The sequence below is a fragment of the Crotalus tigris genome, unplaced genomic scaffold (genome assembly GCF_016545835.1).
Source record: "Crotalus tigris isolate CLP2741 ecotype Arizona unplaced genomic scaffold, ASM1654583v1 scf7180000017771.5222438, whole genome shotgun sequence".
Classification (NCBI taxonomy): Eukaryota; Metazoa; Chordata; class Lepidosauria; order Squamata; family Viperidae; genus Crotalus; species Crotalus tigris.
In genome coordinates, this window is record NW_024096622.1 from 1,018,957 (window position 1) to 1,045,734 (window position 26,778).

Below are 26,778 nucleotides of genomic sequence, written 5' to 3' on the forward strand. Positions count from 1 at the left end.
GAAATTGTACTTGGGCAAGTAACAAGAGCCAAAGTGAGGTGGCAAACTATAATAGAATGCAAAAAAATACTATGCCACCTTATATTTCTACCAGATTCATTGCGAAATAAACTTTAACAAATGTCCTTCTGTAAAACTTATTTGAAATTAAGTACTATAAAACATACTGTATGCAGTACTTTTGCTTTCAAGTATAGATGTGTAGGATTGGGCTATAAAAATAAGCATTTTGTCACTGTATCATTTTTGCAGCTCAGAACTGGTTTGTCAAGCACACCCATTTGTTTATTTACTTTGCAAAACACAGTCTTGTTAGGCAATAATAGGAGGGAGTCAAGATGAGACATGAGTCACTTCCACCTGCTAAAGCAATATATTGCTGGTGGCAGAACAAGCTGTTAGTAGGAGCAAGAGATCTACCACTGTTAAGATTAAAAATAGAAGAAAAGCTGTGTCCAAGGAAGAGATATGTTACTCCACATCAAAAATTCCAGACGAACGAGGGGCCTCTTAAGATGATAACACAAAGTTAGTTCAGGCTAAGAGTCCCTAACTAATTCCTAACATTGTGAATTCATTGGGGGCTCTAAAAACACCAGCTTCCTCTATCTGTGTTGGCAGAATTTAGATTTAGCAAAGATAGAGACAACATTAACTTAGTGAGATGAGTCATTTTTTCACATAGATGTCCCATATATGTTTCCTGGTCAACTCACAAAACTGTTACATACCAAATTTAAAAAACAGTATCCTGAACAATCTACACTATAAAACATACATGTCACTGAAATATAAAAAAACTAATATTATGCAAATTTAACGATCATGGGTGCCATTATCTGCTTCACTGAATTTGACTTGAGGACAGTGAAGATGAGCTTCGGTTTTTCTCATTGATGAATTTAGTGCACATGTCCAAAACTATGTTCTCATGAAAATAAAAAGTTAATACTATGCTTATCTTCTAAACTAGTTCTACACAACCACATATCCTTTTTATTAGGCCAAGCAAAATGTTACAAAATTACCTGCAAGTTTACAAATTCTTAGGTATTTTTTTTTCCAATCCAGGTGATAAACAAAGCAAGTATACAGGAAAAAACAAACTAATATTGGAGCCTCATTTCATTATTTACGTTAAGTTTAACTTGGAATTTTTATCTGAGATAGTAACAATTCATTCTTTATCAAACAGAGTTTCTATTCTTAATTGTGTTGAATTATATTAATGTTATTAAAGATACCCTAACCCTAACCCAAATAATTGTTCATTTTCTTTGGATAAGATATGTTATATTCAGGGTTATAAAATATGTATTCAGTATATTATAATATATTTCAAAAATATTTATTAAAGATTAGATACTATTGGTGTTTGAAGAGGTAAATTTCTAGGAAAAATATGATTGAAAATAGATCCCTAGATATTTAAATGACTTTATAGGGTAGTGGTCAATTTTCCAAATGGAGGGTGATCAGCATGCTAGCTAGTAAATTTAACAACTTTGGTTGAATTTCAGCACTTTGGATCAACAACCAGATGCTAGTATCTGGAAGCTGTGTGCACAATCCCATTTGGGATACAGACAGAACAACATTGACAGAATAAAAGACAGCATATAAAAGAATGAAACTGATTTGCAAGACAGAGAAGAAGCTGAAATTCCCATAATCTGGGTTTCATTTTGGAAACAGCCACTATCAATTCTCATTCACTCCACATTTATTTAGGATCAATATTTGCTGTTTAGAACAGCCGCTATAGAAAATGCTCACTTCATTGGCTTGGGTGAAAGACAGGAGCAGTCTTAGAAGTCTCCCTGGGCTGTTACTTGGACAAACTGGCAGAGCATGAGAAAGTGTTGAAATGCCAATCCAGAACCATATTAGATTTGTGTGTCCTGGGCTTTGCTTGGCTAAACTAGCTTCTTGCTTGTACAGCTGCTATACAGGCAGAGCAAGAACAACTTTTTCCCAGCAGTTCAGCTGTGGGTGCACAAGCCATGAGCCTTGCACATGCAAAGCTGGACTCAGAATTCTGGACTAAGTGAAAACTTGTTCTGATAGCAATCACAAAAAAAAAATTAAATCATGCTTCCTTTTTCTTCTTTCTATTGTTATTCCCTTGCTATGGCAGGATCTGCATTCAGTCATGCTTCTATTTTCTCAAAGTTCCCTGGCAATTCAGAATCCACAATTTGAAAACACCAAGTAAATCACTAAGTTTTACATGGAAGGATATTGAATCCCATCTTGGCTATTATTAGTTATTTATCAGGAGGCAACATGCCTCTTGATGCCACAAAATTACTAGAAGCCAACGTATTTTTAATAGCTGAACTTTATTGATAGTTGGAAGCTGCCCAGAGTTGGTGAACAGCATGCAAGTTTAATACATTATTATAACATCAATGTGAAATCACAACTGCCAGTTCATTAGTTGATATCGGCCTTCATACACATAGAGTTCTTCCCAAGAAGCTAGTATGTCGTAAGGTATCAGCTCAGTATATGGGCAGAGCTAAGGAGTGGCCCTATGTAAGAAAGAAGAAAATTGTTATTTTGAGAAATTCAGCCATTTTTACTGATTTACCGGATGACTGGAGGAGAGAAAGCATCACTTCTGCTTAATTGCTGTCCCAGACCAGAAGATAATTTAAAGGTTTTCCCAACCATGGTTTCATAATCCTTTCTGGATCAGAACCTTTATTCCTGCATCCCATTAATGTTTGACAAACCTACATGAATAACAATAACATTGTAATTAACATTTGGCTTATTTGTCTTTTGATTTAATAAGGAAAAAATGCACATGTATGTTAAGGTGACTTACCCTGAATCAGACTTCCCACACGCAAAAATGTTCAGGTGTGTGAAAAGCTGTGTTGCTAGAAGCACAGAATAAATGATTATTGTAATATATACTGTGCATCTCTAAAATCCATAGGGAATAAGGGCGAAATCTTTTAGAAAATATGTCATTATCCGCTGCAATTGTCCTGTAACGCCTATAGTGTTTTAATAATATTCTTGACTGGTTGTAAACTGCTGCATTATGCATAATGTATTCTTAGTATATTTGATATACTTGAAATAAATTTCAGTAGAATTTCATTATTACTGAAGAGGAAGCTCAGCTATTTGTATGACTGCAGATTCATACTATATTTACTTGTCATGGATGGCATACATTAATACTATTAGGAAGCATATCTGTTTTCATACAGACTATTGGCTATTTTTCCAGTTCATGTGTAACTAAGTGGAAACAATGGATATGCTTTAAGATGTAATAAATGATCTTCAGAAGGTTTACCTAATTTTCTAATGACTTTGATGTTCAGAGGAAATTATTTCTGATAACTTTTGAAACAGTCTCAGGATACCCTCTCACTGCAAAAAAGAATGTCTAATGTAGGACATACTGAGTTTATTTCAATGCCTCTTTTTTTTCTTATGAAGTAGTATCCAACATATTTCTTTTGGCTTCAAGTAAAGTAGAAATGATGCAAACTAAAAAATCATTATTTTTTCCCTACAGTCAGAAGGCAGCACATGGACTGTTCATACCAAGATTATAATAAACATATTTCATCGCAGAATAATCAATATATGAATAAACTCTCACATTTTTAGGGGAAAAAAGAAACAAAGCTCAATCAATCATATGCATCCAAAATGCTCATTAAGGAAATCTGTAAAACTAATAAGAAGACTTTTAAATTTTCTCTTGTAAATGTGTTGCTGTAAATACAACCTGTATTTGTAGACAGGGCATAATAATCTAACACACCATGGCATTTTACTTATCATAAGCTCATAAGACAAAGAATGATTATTAGTGCAGATTAGCTTCCTAAAGTCTGGTATCCTTCAGATACATTGGACAAACTCTCTTGTCAAGAATGTTCTTTGGCTTTAGGGGGAGAAATGTAATTCAGACATACCTGGGGAACAGTAGCTTGGGGGAGACCACTATAAACCATCATAAATTGTATGCAAAATAAATAAGGCAAAGATTCACAATGGTTATACATTGATTTTTCAATATTCTTTCACAGTCTGAGTTTGAACTTGAAGTCTTTCATATTCGAGGAGAACACGCTTTATCAATAACAAAGCTTGAGGAGCACGTTCTATATTTAAAAAATGAACTGGAAAATAGGATATGCAAGCAAAGTGAAGAAGCAAAGGATGCCTGTGTATCCACCGAAGACGACTACCCACCAAAGACATACAGAAATGTCTGCATCCAGACAGACAGAGAAACTTTTATAAAGCCAAATGAAGATGAAACACGGACACCAAAAAATAATCAAAAAATTCCTAAGAAACTTTCTAAACCCTATGTGAATAACAGCGTTTTAGCTTCAACTGATCGTAAGGAAATAGGCAGTTCTGGCCAAACCTCAGGGAATGTTTTTTCAAAGTTGGATCAAACAACGCCACCACCTCCTCCACCACCTCCTCTTCCTGTCTCACTGTCTGATTCAATTCCACCACCATTGCCGACAAGCTTGAGATCTGCCCATCCACTGGCGCCACCACCACCACCACCACCACCACCACCACTTCCTTCAGCTTTTGGCGTTCATCAGCCCTCTCTACCTCCCCCACCAGGGCCACCTCCAACAGGAACAGGGCCTCCTCCACCACCACCTCTGCCACCACTACTGCCACTTGGCTCTAATTTTTCTTCAAGAAGTCAAGATCTTCGAAAACCTGCCGTTGAACCCTCTTGTCCCATGAGGCCGCTCTACTGGAACAGAATCCAAATATCAGATAGCAGGTATACAGTTATGTTGTCTTGCTTATATGTAGAAGGTATGGGTATATTGTGTACTCACATACATACATACATAACGTGTACGTGGGTGTGCAATTCACTAAAGAGAAAAAGAACAAGAGGCAAAATTATGAAAAATACTCAAAATAGATTAAGAGAAATTTTAAATAATTTGTTTAGACTGCTTCATGTTATCAAATATTTTCTCCCATATCTCCTATGAAGTTTCATAGCGTTCTTGTTCAGACTTATACTTGTGGCTTACACAGCAGTGTCATTTGACATAAAGTATTCCTGGGATGACCTAGGACAGAGGTCTTCAAACTTGGCCGTTTTATGACTTGTGGATTTCAACTCCCAGAATTCCTCAGTTAGGCATGCCCCAGGCGTGCCTGGCTGAGGAATTCTGGGAGTTGAAGTCCACAAGTCATAAAAGGGCCAAGTTTGAAGATCCCTGACCTAGGATATAGTTGCTTGTAAGGGCCCCAGAAAAAAGAGCGAAGGTGTTCTTTGCAGCAATATTTTGATTTTTTTTTTTTACTTTTTTGCTGCTATATTAATTGCATGTTAACTATTGAAAAATAGTGAAGCATTCACAGCAAAGGAAGATAATACTATAACCAACATCAATAATATCTCGGCGGTCCATTTGCCACATTGGCTTCCCCTTTGCCTTTTCTTCTTTTTCTCTCCATGGCTATATCACGAAAAAAAAAAAAATAGAAACTGTATTACATGACAGGGGTAAGTAGAATGCTGTTTGAGTGACACCTGCTGGAGGAAAAATGTCAGCTGCGACTACTAAAGAAAACACTTTTTTTTCTTCAGAGAAAAGCAATCTGTTGGGAATAATTTCCTTTGCTAAAAGGCAATGGAAAATAGATGAAAAAATAAATACTGTTTTGAATTGCAGCAGTCAACAATAGGTTTTGTGAATTAAACATTACAAAAGGAATGTGGACAATGCTAGAGAATTCTGCGAGGTAGTCCTTGCCTTCTGCTGATAAGTTTTTCTTCATCTTGTATGAAGCAATAGCGATTGGTTTCGAATATTGTGATAAATTACTAAATCATACTTTTCTTTAATCGCAATTTGTTGAAGAAGACATAGTGGTCTCTTACAAATTATTCACTAAACTGAGCATGATATACATACCTTAACTATAGTAATAAAAGATTTTGAAGAGTTACTTTTCTACTCCAAGCTTTCCTAAAAAGAAAAGAGGAGACAGAAGAGATAAGAAAATCTTGTTCAGAAAATAATTTTAAAAATATTTGTTATCTGTGCAATACAAAAACAGTTGAGATAACTGTTGGGCATTATACAGTTCTTCATATGAAACATTTTTTTCAAAAGTGATCTAACCCATCTGCAAAACAGCTGTACCCTTAAGAGACAATTTATAACTGTTTCTCTCTTTTTTTCTTATTTTAGTCAACAGTCAATGCCAACTCTTTGGGAGTCATTAGAAGAACCCGACCTTTGTGATACAAATGAATTTGAATACTTATTCTCAAAAGAATCAGCTCAGGAAAGGAAAAAAGCACTAGCTGAGTCTTATGAAAAGAAAACAAAAACCAAAAAGGTATTTTCATTTTCCAACTACTGTTTTTTTAAAAAAATAATTTTATTGAGCATTTTTAATAATTTTGATTTGAGCACAAAATAACAATTACAATAACATTTAAATTTTAAAAAATCTATGGGCAAGGGATATAAAAATTGGACCAAAGTTATCTGTTTCTGATTTGCCAAGAATTTTTATGAAAGTCAGCATCTGGGATTAATTTTTTTCAGACTTGTTTCAAGCTGTTAATTAGTCCTTTAAAATAGTACTTCCATCAAATAAAGAACATGACTGTTAGTACCCACATAATTATAACCTAAAATTAAATCTTCCTTGGTGCATATGCCATGCTGTTTTGGCATTGCTCCTAGCTGAATGTATGACCCTGCTTTTACTTTCAATACCAACCAGGCAACAGAAATTTAAAGTTATTTTAAAAACACTGTTTCATATTTTACAATCTTCTCTAGATACTAAATGTTAATTATTTTGTTTTGAAAGAAAAGTGGATAGAATTCTGTGCATTTTGCACAGAAATCTTACTTATTGCAATAGATTGGCATCATTCTACCTTTCCTAAAACAAAAATTGTATTCACACATATGGGTTATTTGATTGTAAAATGAGATGTATTTAGACAATTCACTAAGCCATAATTTACAATGAGACCAAGCTACATGTATAGTTTTGATACTAATCTCTAAGATTCTGAACAACACATGGCCTTTTGGTTTGAAGCCATTCTTTGAACTACTCGTCCCCTGGAAACAAATTATGCACTTGTCTTATTTCAACTAAATCATTTTATTTGCCTGATCATTTGACATCTTAGAATGATTCTGTTTTCCTACCCATGACCATTTGTTTATATAGTTTTAATTTGTACTAAATTGTTTGATAGGAAAAAGAGAAGGAGATGTAACTGAAAAGCAGACAGCAATAAGTACATCATGAATTGGGGAACTACAGATAATCAAGATGTGTTAGTTTTCTTTTGGAGGTTTTTCAGAAGTGGTTTACCATTGCCTCTTTCCTAGGGTTGAGTCAAAGTAACTGATCATCCATCTGGCTTCATGTCTAAGGTGGAACTTGAACTCACAATCTCCCGTTTCTAGCCTTAACCACTAGGCAAAACTTGCCTTCTAGATGTATTGTAATTAGGCCTTAAGGAAGCATATCTGCTATTCACCTTCTGTTGTGAAAAAGTATACATATTTTCAGTATGGTTATTACCTGAAGGATGGAGTGAAAATTCTCAAATACATAGCACAGATAATATTTTTTGAAATTTAAATAACTCAGTATTGCTGAGGTTTATTATTTGCCATATGTCAGTTTCTCTTATGGAAGCCAACATTACCAAACTAAGGCTATTATACTTTCCTTGTACAAAGAAGGGATAAATGTCAAGCAATTTGTGTCACCTGCATGATATAAATAAGGCTCCATCCATCATTTTTAGCTTTTTAGTGCAACAATTACTATATCAGTGACAGAGGATAATGGGTTTTCTGCCTCTAACTGGCTTCATATAATTAGTAACACATGTTCTCATTTACAATGAGTGTCAATATTTTGAATAAGGAACATTTTTATATTTTAAAAGAATGAAAGATTATAAGTTACTATTTCATGGTGTTTATAAAAATGATTTGAGAATTCTGCATCAGCATTTTATTACACCCTCTAAGCCAGTGGTTCTCAACCTGTGGGTCAGGACCCCATTTGGGGTCGAACGACCATTTCACGGGGGTCGCCAAACAGCGCAGTCCGCCATTTTTTTCCCCTTTTCCTTAGCTGTGCTACTCCCTTTTATTCTATTGGCTTTTGAAAGCCAATAGAAGAGACTCTCTTGAATAGAGTCTAATTCCATTGGCTTTCAAAAGCCAATAGGAATTGTCCAGGCTGTCTCTGCCCTGCTGAGCCTGCCAAAAGTCCCATTCTGCAAACGGTGCTGCACCAGTTGAGTAGTCCTCGACTTACGACCAGTTGAGTAGTCCTCGACTTACGACCGGTTGGGGGTCGCGGCATTAAAAAGGTTGAGAACCACTGCTCTAAGCCATTACTAACAGAATTTGACCAGTATAACCCTGCTGTGAGTTTCAGCAACTTTTACAATTTAGGATCATTGCCAGATGTCATACAATTTTTAAAATGGTATTTATTTATTCAACCATTTTCTAAACTCCCTGTTCATTAATACATTACTTAAAAGGTATTCTTTGGGCAGTTTATTATAGAGCAGCTCTTGCATTCTGTACACTCGTAACAAGTTGGTTTTCAGATGAGAAGTTATTTATAGACTATGTGACTTCAATACTGTTATATTCCTGCAAATTGTTCTTATGCAGCTGTAGTACAGGGAAATTATTCTTCTCCCTGCTAACAACCTCTGTTATGAAGTTGTTCTTAGGTGTTGATTTATTTATTTATTTTGCACATCAATACCCAACATATTAGTGTTGCAAGATTCTGTATCTTGGTTCTAACAAGCTACTCCTTCTGAGCTTTAGCTATTCTGAAATCAACACCTGTGATTTTAAAATTATGTTAAAAATAAACCTCAATAGTTATTTGCAGTTTAAAATAGGACATATGGGGGGAGGCTAGGTGAGCTAATTCTGATCGTATCTCTGGGGCAGTGTTTCCCAAACTTGACAATTTTAAGGCATGTGGACTTCAACTCCCAGAATTCCACAGCCAGCATTGCTGGCTGTAGAATTCTGGGAGTTGAAGTCCACATGCCTTAAAATTGTTAAGTTTGGGAAACACTGCTCTGGGGCCTACTTACAATTTGGAGAGGAATCACAATAAAAGTACATTCAGGAAAGATTTTATTTCAAATATTAGGCATGCCTAATGAAGTTTATGATAGCCTAAGAAGTTTCCTTTAAAAAGGTCATACTAAAAGTCAGTCAGTGCTGTACAAATTGTACCCTACTTTAGACAATAATTATCTCTATTAGACATTAACCTGTTGTCAAGTTCATTGCATAACATGTATAACTTCAGAAAGATATATAACTTTCCATGGGAAAATATTTACCAAGGCAGCTTATCTTAATAAGAAAAAAAGACAACCAATCAATAATTTATTCTCAGTTATTCATTTATTCCCATTAATTCCTTCAGTTATTTATTTACTGCATTTTTATTGTAAATGTTAATAATAAAACTAAGTTTGTTTCAGGCAAACTTAGATCTAAATTCTGCTAATTTCAATGAAAGAATTGAGTATATGATTTAATGGTCTATCCGTGGCAATCAAAAGTCCTTTGATTTCTCTAGCTAATAAGTATAAACAGGTGGAATTATTAAAATATCTTGAAAATCATTCATGTTAGATTAGGATTGTATATCTTTTAAATTGTGCAGAGTTAATTTTGTATTATGTCAAAACAAATTAAAAATTATGGGCTATATCCATTAAATAAATGAATATAAAAATAAGTTGTAATAATTGACATTTAGTTACTAAATTAATATAAATGTGATGTTCATCTTTTCTGACATGATCAGGTATTTTTATTTCCAGATTATCAAATTGTTGGATGGGAAGAGATCTCAAACTGTAGGAATTCTAATATCCAGTTTACATCTGGAGATGAAGGACATAGAACAAGGTAAGTGTTGCTTTTATCTCAACGGGAATGATATGCATAAACATTTTTTTTATTTTATATTCCTTTAACAACTTGACTCAGTTTATCCATGTATAAATGTTATATCACACATTACATCTCTGTTGAACATTTATTACATTTTTCAGTTATTAATAGTTGCTCAATATGTACTTTCTCCCTTACGTCAAAAGATCCCTGCTGGTGTACACCAAGAGCACGTCTTATAGCATCCTTTCATCTGGAGATTAGCCAAAATGTCTTTAAAAAACTCAGCTCATAACCATTCTCTTCTGCTACTGTTTTCACATATAACTGAAATTCTGAATTCTGAACTCTACTTGAAGTTGTCTTCAGGCTTTTCCATATAGTTTATGTTTTAATAAGTAGTCTGCTCTCAAAACACAGTTGGCTTAGTGATAAGAAAAATAAATATCTAGTACCTGAAGGTTCTATATTATGTGAAATTAATCTTTAGGGAAACTAAAGTTTGCTGTGAAAACCTAACACATCTAAAATAAATCTTTAAAGGGTGAATTCTTAAGGGTGATTTTCTTTTCTATTCTGACACTTTTCTACTTCCAGCATCTGTAAGCCAGTAACTAATATATTTCACAATTTCTATATAGTTGAGTAATATGTTGCTCCATACATCTGGGAGACAGATATTTAAGTTTGCATTTGATTACCAGCCAATAAATTGAAGACTGCCACATTTGTGAAAAAAATCAGCCATAGATGTTTCTTAGGAGACAGTGGCATTTGGTGTTAATAGAAAAGATAGATCAGCATTGCCTGTCTTGTTTAAATGTAATAACATTAGGGAAGGAGAGTATATAGTAATTTTATAGTTTGATTTGACTTCCAAATCATAAAAAACATAAATAGTTCTAGGTACCATAGAGCCACATAAAAATATTTATCTCAACCTCTACAGACAAGGAGTTTAGAAACAGACTGTGGTCAGTCTATCCCAATAACAGAGTTTTAGAGGTAGAGGAACCCAATAAACTTACTGGCTTCTCACAGATTGTATTTATTTCCTTTGGTGAAGTCTAAATAACATATTCAAATTAAGCTGCCAGGCTCAGAAGAGCAGCTCACCAAGATTGCTTGTATCCCACCTTCTTATTTTACAAATAATTCAAGGCAGAAAACACATCCAACACACCTTTCCCCTTCTACAACAACGCTGTGTGGTGGGTTGGGCTGAGAGAGAGTGATTGGCCCAAAGTTACCTAGTTGGCTTTCATGACTAAGGCAGGACTTGAACTCACTTCTGCTTCTATTTCATTAATATTAAGCATGTTACTAATTAATATCTCATAATTAATAATGATCAATATTAAATATATTGATGGAATAAAATTAGTGACATTGAGTATCTGAGTACAAATGCTTAGAATTCTACAGAGCATATTAATATATCATAGGTTCAGAGTGAATTCTTGCCTATAAAGACTCATAAGAACTGATCAGAGAATCACAATACTTTTATCTGCTTTTGTGTCATTTATGCTGTCTGCTGCATTGTAAATTATCTAATCACTTACCCTGTATCCTAATGATCCAGACTCCAGAGCAGATGGTCAGTAAAATCTGTATTTTTAAAAATAGAGAACTGTAGCCTTCTTTTTTTTTTTACGGTGTGTTACTCGGGGAGTGTTATGACATTGGCAGCATACAAGAAGCATTCAACCGAAAAGGAAAACATTCTCCAAGTGTTTTCAGTTCATGGCAACAGATAAGCAACACAGTCAGTTAACATATTAATGTGTTATTTTATTATTTCAACAGCTGTACTAAATATGGATGATTCAGTAGTTGACCTAGAAACATTGGAAGCACTATATGAAAATGTAAGTAATGCTGATAGTTTATTTGAGGGTTGGAAGTAAAATCAGACAAATCTCTCCCTTTGGCACAAAGCTTTGGACCATTATCTTTCCCCAAAAAGATTAAGAGCCAATTCAGCTTACAAAACAGCAGCATTATACGAGCGTAATACAAAACACCAAAACTGCCCTCAAAACTGCATTCTGAACCAGCTTCAGCTTCCAAATGTTCTCCTAGGGCAGTCCTATGAGCAGCATGCTACAGTAATCAAACCACAGCAACAGCCCTTCTCCCCAGCCATAGTTGCTAACTGTCCATCAAGCAGTAAACCTATATCATTCACCGACTCTTAACTGAAGAAGTGCACCCTCCGATGGAAAGTCACTGGAGCCAGGCAGTCTTAAAACCCATAGCCGCTCATTTTGCCAGGGTTAAGCTGAAGCCTATTCAGCCCCAGTCAAGACCTTCACAGCCTTCAGGTACTGAAAAAGGTCCTGGCCAGCATCATTTGGTCAACCCAGGATGGCCCTGTTCTATTTGCATTGTGATGGTTGCATGGTACCATGAAAAATGTAGAATAGAAACTACAAGTATTCCTTCCTTCCTTCCTTCCTTCCTTCCTTCCTTCCTTCCTTCCTTCCTTCCTTCCTTCCTTCCTTCCATCCATCCATTTTATCAATTAGCTGGATATTCTGCCTTTATTTTATACAATTCAAGGCAGCATCCAAAATGCTCTTTCCTTAATATTTTCTCCACAACTCTGTAACGTGTTTTGGATTGAGAAAAAATGACTCACTCTAAGTCATCTAGATAGTTTCCATGCCTTAAAAATTCCCAGTTGAATTATTATATTGAACCTCAGAATCACATGGTGTTCATAATACAGATTGGGCCCCTTCATGTATTTTGTAATAATTTGTATTAAATTACTTAAAGTATCTTCATCATTTTAGAATATTTTAGAATTAAATACTTGCACTTGGTCACAATATTTTAATAGAGCAACAGATATAAATATGCCTATATGCAATACAGTTTAATAATCCCAATTTCTTAACTGATTGCTGAAGTTGTTACAAAACAATATTTTTTTAATAATAAAGCATTGGATTTGGATGATTGGATTAACAGATATCTCTTGAGAAGAATGAAAGAAAAAATAGGTTTTTTTATAGGAAACTTAAGAAATTACTTGAATTATTATTATATAAAACCTATCTTTGTACTGTTATAGTCATCAATTTATTGAGATTTCCAAATTAAAGTTTATGTTTCCATATTTATGGCAATGAATTAAAATATATATCATAGAATAACTTTTTAACTTTTTGTTATTCAGACATCAGTGTATACAAAGTTTATGTATCTTGTCAATGGCGTGTAAAACAGAAGATTTTAAAACAATATAAATGGCTCAATCTAGGAAGATAAATATGGCCATGGAAGACATTTTTTTCTTGTAGGTCAAAACTGGTATTTAAAAATGTGCTGCATATATTTTCTTTCTTTTTACTTTTAAATAAGTCCAATCTTTGTACCATCCAAATGTAAGATGCTCTCTCCGTTTTGATTGTAACCAACTATACTTGTCGAAGCTAATTCAATCTTTCATACTTCCAAAAATAGAAGTATTCCCAGCTTCCAGATAAGAAAGATAATCTCACAGTTGTTTTTGTCACTGAATCTACAGAGAGCACAGAAGGATGAACTGGAAAAAATAAAGCAACATTATGACACTTCAACAGAAGAAGAAGTTAAGCTACTGGACAAACCTGAACAGTAAGACCAGATGGGCAAGGTGCCCCATGTATTTCCCAGTCATTCAAAACAGTCTTGAAAAGCAGAATGCTTGGTATAACATTATGGCTGAACAACATGTCTGAAGGAATTCCCAAATGCCCTATTGTTGTTTGTTTTTCATTCCCCTCTGGTTAAGTATGATTCTTGGTGACTTCATGAACATGTTCACATAGTTTTCTTGACAATAGTATAGAAGTGGTTTGCCACTGCGGTGCTCTGGAGGCTTTAACTTTAGCTTTTACAGTTAACCCAAGATCAGCTTCAGGCTGCCCCCTGATGTAGATAGCCCAGTCTTAGGAGATGTCTACCTGTGCTTTTGCTAAATATCTGAAAATGCAGAGATCCTGGAGAAGTAGGAAGCTTCTTCCGTTGCTAAATCTGGGTGGAGAATTTCTTAATTAATCAAAATATTTGTTATTGTAATTTCGAACCATTACCTTTTTTTTTTAATGTCAGGTAAGGTGAATGAGAGCTCAAGTTACCCAGAGTTATTTCTTTAAATATAGATTTAAAAACTAATCCTGTTAGTTAAACTATAGATTTTAGCAATCCTGTTAAAATTAAGATGGAATCAGGCTATATATTTGGTTAAGGACACAACTAGTTGCTGTCACATTTTTCCTTAAACAACAACAACAAAAAAGCATTGGAAATTCAACCCAAACTGAAATTCTGTGCTCTTAGGAAGCTTTTCCTACACCTCGGTCACCTTGGTTATGTAACCTTTTGGAGGTGGTAGAAAACAGCACAAAAATGTTGTACGGTACTTGCTGCTGCTCCTGTTTACTAAAAATAACAGGTTTGATGCCATCTGGCATCATTTTCCCTGTCTATTGGTGTGCTGTCAAGTGGAAGTATTTCATCCATTTTTTTTAAGAGGATGAAATGGAGAGAACTTTATATTTCCAGTGATGGTGAGAAAAGCAATAAAATGCTATGGTGTGATACTACAATAGGGATGTATCCTGGTTCAAAAATTTGTATATCAGTATCAGTACATGTACTACAGCATGAGAGAAAGATTCTTATTGGTGCTAATCAAAGAGAGCCCTTATAGCCACAGAAGGAGCTGATCAAAACCTGCTGCTGTTCAGATGTTTTGAAACTGCAAAATCTGTGTTGGGAAAGAATTCAAGGGTTGGAGTCTTAGTGCATCTGGCGAAGATTGCATTTTCTTTTTCCCAACTGTCAGAAATGTAGTAGATACTGCTGGCTTATATGGCAACCTCCCAAGCTTGGCTTTTATTTGAGAAAATCCACAAATATGTATGTAACGTCCAGTTTGACTTTTTGAACTATTCCTACCGAGTGAGAAGCCTAACATGGAAATATACATATTTTACTAGTTATATTGAATCCACTGAAAGGTAGAACAGATATGAAGACTTCCAGCATATTTAATCCTTATATAGATACAAAAATCAGAACAAAGGAAGACACTTAAACTAAATTAGAGCCAGGATTCTAGTTCAGTTTAATTAATACATAATTGATTAAAACATTGAAATCCTTTGTCTCTATAGAAATCTTCATGATTTATAGAATGAAGGTCGATTATTCTCAAGATAAGAATTGTTCTTAAAAGCAGTAAAATAATCTCAAACAGCAACCAATTCCCAGCAAAGTAAAATTAGTAAAGTGATATGGTAATAATAATAAAACTAAATTTCAGATAAGCAGCTCTCACAGGATCTAGAGCAATGTGAAAGCCTGGCATACTCAATATATCATCATCATCATCATTTTAGTCATTGTCTATCCACTAAAGCAGTGGTTCTCAACCTGTGGGTCGGGACCCCATTTGGGGTCGAATGACCATTTCACGGGGGTCGCCAATCAACGCAGTCTGCCATTTTTCCCGCTTTTCCTTAGCTGGTTCTTTATTCTATTGGGTTTGAAAGCCAATAGAATAGACTCTCTTGAATAGAGTCTAATTCTATTGGCTTTCAAAAGCCAATAGGAATTGTCCAGGCTGTCTCTGCCCTGCTGAGCCCACCAAAAGTCCCATTCTGCAAACGGTGCTGCACCAGTTGAGTAGTCCTCGACTTACGACCGGTTGAGTAGTCCCCAACTTATGACCGGTTGGGGGTCACGGCATTAAAAAGGTTGAGAACCACTGCACTAAAGGATGAAGGCCTGTTCTGCATGTTTCCAACCAATACAGTCCTGAGCTTTCTTTTGCCAACTGGGCCCACAATACTTACTGATGTCGTCAATCCATCTTGTTTTAGGTCTCTTTCGTGGGTGCTTTTTATCAGATGGGATCCATTCTGTGACTGCCTTGATCCACCTGCCATCAGTTCTTCTTGCTATGTGACCAGCCCATTTCCATTTTGGTTCTTTTATTCTTTTGATGATATTGTATACTTTTGTTTGTTGTCTAATCCATGTGCGAGTCTTTCTATCTTGTCTTGTAATGCCAAGCATGTATCTTTCCATGGCTCTTTGCACAACTCATAGCTTTTGTATCAATTCTGAGGTTAGTGTCCATGTTTCACCAGCATATATTAGAGCAGGTAGCACACACTGATTGAAAATATTTTTTTTCAGGCATAGGAGGTGATTGTTCTTAAAAGTCAGTTTTGCTTGCCGAATGCCTGCCAACCAAATTTAACATGCCATTCAGCTTCCTTTATTGTATCACCTTCCATTGAAATCTGTTGGCCAAGGTATATGTAGTGGTCTAGTTCTCCAAATATAACATTTTTTCTTTCTTTGGTGAATTTATTAAACCTGGCTCTTTTTCAGGTTTAATAAATGGTTTAAGGTTTAAGCCAAATGGTTCTCCTGCTTTGTGCAGCTCTTGTATGTGTCTTTGTAGCTCTTCTGGGTCTTGTGAGAAGAGAACAACTTTATCTGCAAATCTTAAGTGATTTAAATAGGCACCATGATTTTTATTCCATCTTTTGCCCAGTCTTTTTGCAAAAGTATTCTTTTGCAAAATACTTCTTCATGGCAGGCTGAAAAAAAAATAGGTGATATTGTATCACCTTGTCATACACCTCCTTCTGTGTTGATTTCCACTTTAATTTAAATTGTCGCCATTGTTTTTTCACATATTGATTGTAGTAAGTTTATGTAAGCAGTGTCTACACTTTGGTTGAGCAATGTATTAGCTATTGCTTTCTGGAATACTGAATCCAAACCTTTTCATAGTCATTGAAAGCCATGCACAAAGGCATGACTTGCTGAACAACCTGGATGTGTTCCATTGTGCTGTAGCCACTTCTGAACCATGCCTGCTCCTTTGGCTATGCATCATTTAATTTTTTCCAATATTCTTTTTGCTATTATCTTGGTGAAAACCTTGTAGATGACTAAAAGAAGACTTATTGGATGATAGTTCTTAAATCATCTTGGGTCCCTTTCTTGTGTATAAGAATCACTTTGGCATTTTTCCATGCAACAGGTAATTTTTCTTCTCTGAGGCATCTCGAGTATAGTTTTGCTAGTATCTTGTGTAAACTGTGTTCACCAGCTTTCAGCATTTCAACCACAACACAGTCATTTCCTGAAGCTTTGGCATTTTTCATTGATTTTATGGCACTTCATACTTCCTCCACTAGGATATCTGGCATTTCCTCTTTTGTGGGTGTTGTTACTTTTGAGTGATCTTGATCTTTGTATAGCTCTGAATAGAATTTTCCAATTATTTCTATCATGTCTCGTTCTACACACAGAGCCATCTTCATGTTTTAATGCAAAAGCCTTCTTTCTTGTATTTATAAGTGTGTATTTTGCTCTATTAATCCCTTTGTTTTCTTCAATTGTCATTAAACTGATAGGTTTCTTCTTGGATATATTTTCTTATGGTCTTGCAAAGTTCAACGTACTCCAGTTTATTAGTGAAACTTCCAGTATTCTTCATTGTCCGTCATTTTTTATCAAAGATTTTTGACTGTACCAAGTGTTTTTCCAATGGTGCTATAGATGTAGCATATTCAAGAATGTTTTTAACTATTTGTTTATTTTGGTCCGTAATGTTCATCTCTTCCAAATTGTGCAATAGAACAAAGCAATTTGACAGCTTAATCTCAAAATTGCTCTTCTCCTGTAACAGCTTATCACTCTTTATTTTTGTTTTTTGTGACATCTTTATCATTTTCATAGCATTATCATTTTCATTAGACAGACTATCTTCACTTTAGCTCATACCATTCTATGGTCACTTCCAACGTTAAAACAGTTGATGACAGTACAATTGCAGAATATGGTTTTATCACTTGACATGAGGTAGTCAATTTCACTTGTGTACCCAAGTAGACTCTTCCATATCCATTTTCTGCTAGCTTTTGTCTTGTAAAATGAGTTCATAATGTAAAGTTCCTTTCCTTCAGCAAAATCTACTAGTCTGTCATCTCTATTATCTCATTCACCACTTCCATATGGGCCAGTTGCTTTTTCTCCAGGTATTGTTCTTCCTATTCTTGCATTAAAATCACCCATTAGTATTTTGTATCAGCATTTTTCTTTGTCTTGAAGGCAGGCCACATCGTCATAAAACTCTTCGACCTCATTATCACTCTAGCTCATTATTGGTGCATAAACTTGGATGATTTGAAGCTTGTATTGTTTGTTCAGTTGAATGATGCATTGGACTACTCTATCTGATATACCTTCAAATTTTACTACAGAGTCTTTCAGTTTTTGGTTAATTAGAAAATCAATTCCACCTCATAATCCATCTTTGGTTCCTCTAGCATAGAGTAAATGCCCAGTCCTATCAAGTTCAACTAAATGTTCATCTTTTCATTGTGTGTCGCATAATCCAATCATATCCCAATGCATATTGTTGAGTTCACAGTTTTTTTTAGCTGAGTGTCCATTGTTTGAATGTTGACTATTCCTATGCCGAAAGTCCAAAGGCAGCCTGATTTAACCCAGTGATTCTTAGTACCCTTTGCCTTTGGTCTTCCTGCTGCCGTGGGTAGTTGCCCTAGGGCCTCCAGAGAATGAGGACCATTTTTGAGGTTGCATTGGAATAGACCATACATAATCTGTCACACTGGTCCAATGTAGGTTGGCAGATGTGATTGATATTATTCTGGGGTATCCATGATGGCCTATTCGCCTTCGGAGACCCTTCTGGACATATAGATGTCCGATGGCAGCCCATGATTTCATTTACCCACACAAGTCCCTTCACCTTGTCAAAGTCCCAATCATAGAAGGATAGAAGGAAACTCATTATATGCTGGACTATAATTCCAGTTATCCCCAAACAATGCAAATGATTTTGATACCTATAGCTGATTAATGTTATGATCATCATACTTAAAGGGTGCTGTATTGGGTTATCCTCAAGACTCTAAACATCAATTTTTGATAGGAGATTAAGATACAATCCTGTATCCTCTTTGCTACCCTATGGAAGGAAGTAGGATTTACTTTTGAGCAGATCTGTATTATTGAAAGTAGAATGCTTATATTACATTAAGTAAAATAGAATTAAAGTTTCTATTTTGAAGATTAATTTAGGAATAAGCCTGAGAATAATAAAATTGTCATAGGATACTGACTCATTGGACCCTAATCAATTGTCACATAACCACAGCGAGACTAGAACTTTTGTTTTTAGTTTTGTTTCTCTCCAGCAGAGGGCAGTATCCCTACCTTTCTATTTCTTTCAGACTGTATACAGTGTGCTGAAATATTGAATTTATCTTTTCCAATAAAGATAAGAAAATTATTTTTATTTTATTCACAATTTAAAACATATCAAGAACTCATGTGTTGTCAGTATTTCTCTGATATATTGGATTATATAATGTAAAATGCAGTCACTTGATTGAAATATATGTTTGCTCCTATTTTCACAGATTTTTATATGAGTTATCTCAGATCTCCAACTTTGCGGAACGTGCCCAATGTATAATCTTTCAATCTGTCTTCAATGAAGGGATAATTGCAGTTCATCATAAAGCTGACATTATTCATCATGTTTGTAAGGTACGTGGGTCAAAATTTGTGGCATTCTAAGGTTTATTTTTCTTCATTGAATACAACTATTTCTGAGTAAAAATGATAGAAAATTGATTCAAGTCTAGTTAAAGTAGTATGTAATGTTGTGCTGCCTAACAGATGTCATTTTCAGGTTTTATAATCTTTATGAACACCAAGTATTTTAAGTCAAAATGACCTATTAAAAATTAAATAGCTTCAATATTCTATATTTAAATTAAATCAATATCTTATTTATATAAAATATAATAGCACAAGTAATTTATGTAAAATCATAAATGAAAAAATATGTTCCGAATTTTTACAATTACAATAGTCATAATCAAGCTCATTTATCCTGGGCATATTGTAAGCTTTCACTAACATCTATAAATGACTAGGGCATAATAAATTGGCTAATCTTTAAAATGCCAATGGATCTTGCAAATATTTATTTTCAAATGCAACAAAGCAAAGTACTGTATCAGTTTCAACATTGACAGGGTCTAAAAAGATACCAGGTCAGAACAGCTTTCATAAATCTACAATAGGCATTTGATTCTCAGATAAAGTTTTGAAATAAAAACAACTTTCTTTTTTTTATTTTCCTCCTTTTTCTGAGTTTGAATGTTGTTTTTGCAGATTTATTTTAAATCTGGTAACGTAGGAATACAATATTTTTGTGTTTATATTTGGTTGGATCAGTGACAGATTATTATGTTGCTTCAGAGTTGCAGTTTGAACTTCATTTACTTTTCTACTGTATAACTTCTGGGGGGAAATTGAGGCATAAGTCACTACCTAATGGTCTCAAAGTAAATTTATTTGTTTAATTTAACCTATATTTCTTCTGTGCTTTGTCACTTTTTGTTGAAGTCTGGGATTGCTATATTCATTTATTATGCAAAACATTTATCCAGTGTTTCCTTTAGCAGCTAATAATATTAAAACAACAAAAATATCAACATGACAAATTATTTATTTTACCAACCTCGGAAGGATGGAAGGATGAGTCAATCTTGAGTCAGGTTTGAACTCCTGGCAGACAGCAGAGTTAGCCTGCAATACTACATTCTAACCACTGCGCCACCATGGAATAATCATAATCATCCCAAAGTCTTCCAATTAACTTTCTAGCTGAAAATTGTTGAATTCCTAATTCAATATGCTACTATCTTGAGCAATGTGGGCTCTGAAAATAATGTCATGGCCCAGAGTTGATTTTAAAACCTTTAGAATTATAGCATTTCTCTGTTAGCATATTTCACTGTGTATGTTTATAAAGAAAAGAAAATATTTTTTCATGTAATATTTTTCTAATATTATAAATTACTGCCACATTTTTCAGGAGTTGATCACAAAGAAAAGTGTGAAAAGTATTCTAGCTTTGATTCTGGCTTTTGGAAATTATATGAACGGAGGAAATCGAACACGTGGTCAGGCAGATGGCTTTGGCTTGGAAATACTTCCCAAACTAAAAGATGTTAAGAGCAAAGTAAGTATTGTATGCAGTTTAAATCGTGATTTTTAATTTTAATTGAATTCAGTCTTTCAATTAGCGGGCACTGGTTATGGCCATCTGCTCATAACCAAAATGACAAAATATGTGTTATGACATCATAATGCACTCTCAACTCTTTTGTATTTGAGTGATAATATCACATACATGTATGTAAGGGGTGGAGTTTGTGGTACAACATTGTGCTATGTGTTTATCATTAGTCTCCTTCCCCTTGCTTCCACTGCAAATGCCTCTAGCTCTGTGAAAAAAAATGTGTTTTTTTTTCTTCTCTTTGCTGTTGTTTTTGTTTACACATAAGACATACACTTCTCCTATCAGATAGACTGAAAATCAACTCTGGATGAAGGATAAAACTACTTTTATTGGAATTGGCTATAATAACATGCTTTTCCATGTCTGATTGTACTAACCCTCCCCTCCTTCTTATGTCCCAGTGAATTAGGGAGATTTATGCTCCATCACTTCTGAATATTATCTTGTTGTACTGGACTAAAAAGTGTTTCAGCCCTTTTTTTTCTAAGAAATGGTTGCTGTATATTTTCATCAAGGTAATCATCCTTAGTCTATACACATGGTAATTGAGGTACATCTTTCATTGCTCTATTTCACCACTAAAAACCACTTCTATAACTAAAGTCAAATGACTAATCTTAGTTTAAAGAATTTTTAAAACAAACAATGGAAAAATGGTACGTATTTTTTTTCTGAAACCCAATCCTTATCATATGTGTTGGATTCCACCTTCAAAAATTCTGGGGAAAAAAGTGCTACAAGAGATTCATAAATAGAACTAATTTGCCTTTTATGAATGGGTAATGTGACAGTCAGATCATTTGAACAGAATCAAGAATCCACTAGGCCAGACATGTCAAACACAAGGTCCAGGGGCCGGATGCAGCCCGCAAAGTAGTTTCATGTGGCCCGCGAAGCCATCCTGGAAACAGTGAGGGAACGGCCCCCACTGCCTTGGCCCTGGCCCAGGCTGGCCGGGAGCCAATGCACAATTTTGTGGTGGCCATCTATGCTGAAACGCATTCAGTCTTAGCTTCAAAAGGCCGTCTAGAAACAGTGAGGAACCAGCCCCTGCCGTGTCAGCACTGCCCCCTGGGTGCATGCTGGGGAGGTGTCACCCTTTGTGAGGAATGAAGAAATGAACCATGCCTTGGCGCTTGCCCAGGTCCCACCCACTTCTGCCAGAGACCCTCAGATCTGTCCCACTCCTGCCCAAGCCCCCACAGGCATCCTTGACACGAACAATATAGAGCTGGCCATACCTACCCAGTAGGCCACATCCACTCCATCCACGCCCACCCAGTAGGCTGCACCCACCCTGGCCACACCCACCTGGCCCCCTGAGGGCTACCGCAATGATGATGCGGCCCTCAATGAAATTGAGTTTGACACCCCTGTTCTAGACATATTTAGATATATTTAGTTTTATGTTACTTAATAATAATGCAGATAGACACCTAGTCCATACCAAACAAGTTGTACAGTATTAAAGGTAGTCCTCAACTTATGACCACAATTGAGCCCCAAATTTATGTTGTTAAGTGAGATATTTGTTAAGTGAATTCTGCCTAATTTTATGACCTTTCCTGTTACAGTTTCAAGTGAATCACTGCAGCTGATAAGTTAGTAACACAATTATTAAGTGAATCTGGCTTTCCCGTTGATTTTACTTGTCAAAAGGTCACAAAAGGGGATCACTGCAACTGTCATAAATATGAGTCAGTTGCCAAATGGCCAAATTTTAATCATGGGTATGCTGCAAAGGTTGTAAGTGAGAAAAACGGTCATAAGTCACTTCAGTACTGTTGTAACTTTGAACAGTCACTAAACAAAGTGTCATAAGTTGAGGACTGCCTGTACAAAACTGTCATTAATCCAAAATGCTTGTTTTTTGGGGAAGTGATGATGTGGAGTGGGATTTCTATGTTAAATTAAACAATGGTTGAAAAGCATAGTGCCTGCTTTTCATGTGACATGGCAAGTTTGACACCCATGGCTTACATATTATATAGAAAGACACATCACATAGTGATTTGAGGCAAGGGGCCATGAGCAAGGGTTTAATAAACAAGAAACCATTCAGAGTGAGGTCAGAAAGTAAGGCTGCTGAAGGACATATCCTTCAGAACCCTGGACAGGTCCCAGGGAAGACTATTACTAATGAGGGCTAGTTGTGACTGAATGCTGAGGAGCAGAAGTGAAGAATCCATAGATACCCCTCACTCTGGCCCCAGCCTTTCTCTAAGCTCCACCCTGTATGATAATTAGGTCATTAAAAGCTGCCAACAGTCCATAGGACAATTCATTGCTCATAAGGTGACCTTTAGATATTTTTTTTTAATCCCACCTTTATTAATGTTATAAATAACTCAAAGCAGAGAACGTAATTAATACTCTTTCCTCCTCCTGTTTTCCCCACAACAAAACAACAACCCCGTGAGGTGAGTTGGGCTGAAAGAAAGGGACAGGCCCAAAGTCACTCAGCCAGGTTTCATGCCTAAAGTAGGACTAGAACTCAGTCTTCTGATTTCTAGCCTGATGCTTTAAACCACGAGACCAAACTGTCTCTGTGGCCTTGATGGTGCAGTACAGTTGGGAGAAGAAATGTCTATAATTTTTTGAAAATGACTTGTCCTTCGTGAGCGTTGTATTACAACAGAATCATAAAATCATGTAGCGTACACTTTGGAGATCATCTAATCCATTCCTCTGCCATGGCCATCCAGATTCTATTGCAGCATCCACCTGCATTGTCAAAAAGCTTCTACTGTTACAATTTTTTTTTCTCTATGCCCAACTGAAATCTGCATCCAAATAGTTTAACCCCATTGTTTCCTGTCCTATTTTCTGGAACAGCTTTGAACACATCTGCCTCACCTTTTACATACCAATTTTTCAGATATTCAAAGAGAGCTAACATGTCTCTTTGCAGATTCCTCTTCTCTAGGCTAAACATGCCCAGTGGTTCCCACTTAGCTGATTTTTTCTCTTTTTTTTCCTCTGGTAACTTGCCCCCCCCCCAAGCCTAATGTGCCTGGGAGGGATCTGAGAAGAATTAAAATCTCCATCATGTATTCTGGGACCTCCACCATGTTTTAAATTCAATTGGAAAAATAATTTCTGTTGATACTTACATAGTACTCTGGCCAAGCCCAATTACTCAGTGTGTGTCCATACAGAACAGGCAGGGAGAGGTGGAACTGAGAATCCCAGTTTTTGGCTTCTGACAAGTTTTAGAATGGAGATCAGGTGCTTTTGTGGGTGATGCTACTGACTCAGATGGCCTCATTTCAACTAAGTCCATGTCTAAGTCATTACTGATCATGACAAGCAACACCTTTATATGACAGAACAAGCCACAATATGGCAAAAACTTTATAAACTTATTTGATTCTGTATTATCCCCATTCAGAGATAAAATTTTCTTGGATGAGTTTCTTAAGTCTCCTTAAGTTGCTATAAAGAGAGTGCCTGAAAATAAAACAGTAATAGAAAACAATAGCAATTTATTATTAATTATTTATACTATTTGCTATTATAAATTGGTTTTCACAGAGTTTGTGGTCACTTCTCCTTTATTAAGAGTTTAGGAAGTATAAATTACAGTAAAATATCCTTTTCAATGTGTATTTTTTTAATGTTCATGTTCCACATTTTCTGATATTTTGAAATCTTATTTTTCAATTATCCCTCTTTTAGGATACAGGAATCAGCCTTGCAGATTATGTTGTAATTTATTACCTACGCCATTGTGATAAGGTAAGTTTTTATCAATTACTGTACTGTGTATATTATTTAAGAAGGTTCTGTAGAGTTATGCTCATCCCATTCCTACATGAGAAAAGAAACAGGAACAATAAGGATAGCAAGCTAGCACCCAATTGAGAAAAATTAAACCTGTTGTCTATTATTTTGACTTTTTTGTCTGCATATCTTCAGTTAAAGTTGAAACATAAGCTACATGAATGGCTTTACTTCTCTTCTTACGACTCCTAATCCCAACAAAAAAGACATTATGGGTATGGGATCCTCTTTGGAAAGAATAATAAATGAAAATTGTTAAAAGTAGAGGAGCCACCTCACTAGTTTATTTATTTATTTTTTACTTGTAATTAAATTTATATGCCACCCTGGATGACTCTGGGCAACTTACAAACAGTAAAAAGAGAAATATAAAAACAATTAAGATTACGTTTACAATTATAACTCTATCGCCTTTCTCCTGAGGTCCCCAGGCCTCTTGGCATAATCTGGACTTGAGGGACCTAAAGCTCAACAGGGACAAGGCTAACCTCACCTCAGGAGGGAGAAGATTTCATAGCACTGGTGCCCCTGCAGAAAAAAGCTAGTCACTTAGGGCCCGCCAGATTAACTCCCTAGGTGATGGAACCCATAACACTTCTGCTCTGTTTGATCTGGTAGGAGAGGCAGATGAAATTGGGAAGAGGCTGTCCTTCAAAATGGGGCAGAATATTAGCCAGGTTCCTAATTAATCGGCTAAATGTAGTTATTTCAACTTTAAAAATGTCATGCTAAACATACAGCAAATGAATATATTTGAGTATATATTCAGAACATTTAGATTAATAACACACAGTCGTATGAATAAATGGCTAATGAATTTATATATTTTAGATGCTACTGGTTTACAAAGAAGATCATTGTTATCGTTAACAATATATTAATAGCAATTCATTTATTTATAATAAATGGATCAAATAATACATATTAAAATGTATGAGATCTGATAAAATTAAAATATTTTTCAAAATTCTACTTTTGCCAGGAAGCTTAATTTAACCACACTTGCAATCTTTCATAATTTTAATACTATCTATATTTTAAAGGGAGCGATTTGTAGAGCTAGTCACATAACTTTTTGGATTTCTTAGATTCAAGAAACATTTAAAGCCTTTATTTGAATACTTCACTAGATATACAAAGATCAGATTTAATAGTTATCAATAGGATATTAATTTATATACACTACAGAGACTTATATTTTAACTTTCCATTCCCAAGATATTAGAACTTTGAACTTCTCCAGACCCACAGTTTTATGATTGAGTGAAGATTTCCATAAGTAGAAAATAAAAGTTGGGGATTTAATTCATCCTGGAGCACTCTTCAAATCCTCTTCAAAGAGTTGTGATAGCATGAGTAATAGCACATAAAAATAAAGGAGAAAAGGGAGTATTTCTAAATTACTCCTTTTATTTATTCTTGCGTAATCCTTCTCTGGATTAAAGAACTTCCTATAAATGGCAAAACACAGTTACAAGCCATTAAACTAGAACTAAAAATTAGGATTTGCTTATGCAAAAATAACTTTGTATCTTTGTTTTCGTTGCATGCTAGGCAATGGTTTTCAATGAGGTGCCAAGGCTAAGATGAATGGATAAACAGAGAAAACACTTCCGTGCTTACTGGAAAAGTTGCTATTCATTAACCAGACAGTTCTGACATTTTCCTCATTTAGGGAACTGTGGAAATAAATAACATTGCCAGACATAAATTTGGGTGTCATCAGCCACCTGTGACATCACAAAAGCTGAATGTTTCTATGAGACTTATAAACCTTATTTATCAATTTATTCATTGGATTTATATTCTGCATTTCTAACTATGATAGCCTGCAACGTCACAGTACAAATCAAATAATTAAGAATCATTAAAGCATGGTCAAATAAATTT

The 26,778-nt window shown here is 35.2% G+C and overlaps 1 protein-coding gene across 4 annotated transcripts in view; it reads left to right on the forward strand.

The window, feature by feature from the left end:
* Positions 1 to 26,778, forward strand: part of FMN1 (formin 1) — a 132,315-nt gene that overhangs the window by 67,879 nt on the left and 37,658 nt on the right. For all 4 annotated transcript variants that reach the window (XM_039341611.1, XM_039341612.1, XM_039341613.1 and 1 more), the window contains 8 exons: positions 4,062 to 4,789; positions 6,222 to 6,372; positions 9,890 to 9,977; positions 11,772 to 11,833; positions 13,501 to 13,589; positions 19,430 to 19,559; positions 20,899 to 21,045; positions 24,784 to 24,843. In XM_039341611.1, coding sequence (XP_039197545.1) covers positions 4,062 to 4,789; positions 6,222 to 6,372; positions 9,890 to 9,977; positions 11,772 to 11,833; positions 13,501 to 13,589; positions 19,430 to 19,559; positions 20,899 to 21,045; positions 24,784 to 24,843 — 1,455 coding nt within the window. The remainder of the gene's footprint in view (positions 1 to 4,061; positions 4,790 to 6,221; positions 6,373 to 9,889; positions 9,978 to 11,771; positions 11,834 to 13,500; positions 13,590 to 19,429; positions 19,560 to 20,898; positions 21,046 to 24,783; positions 24,844 to 26,778) is intronic.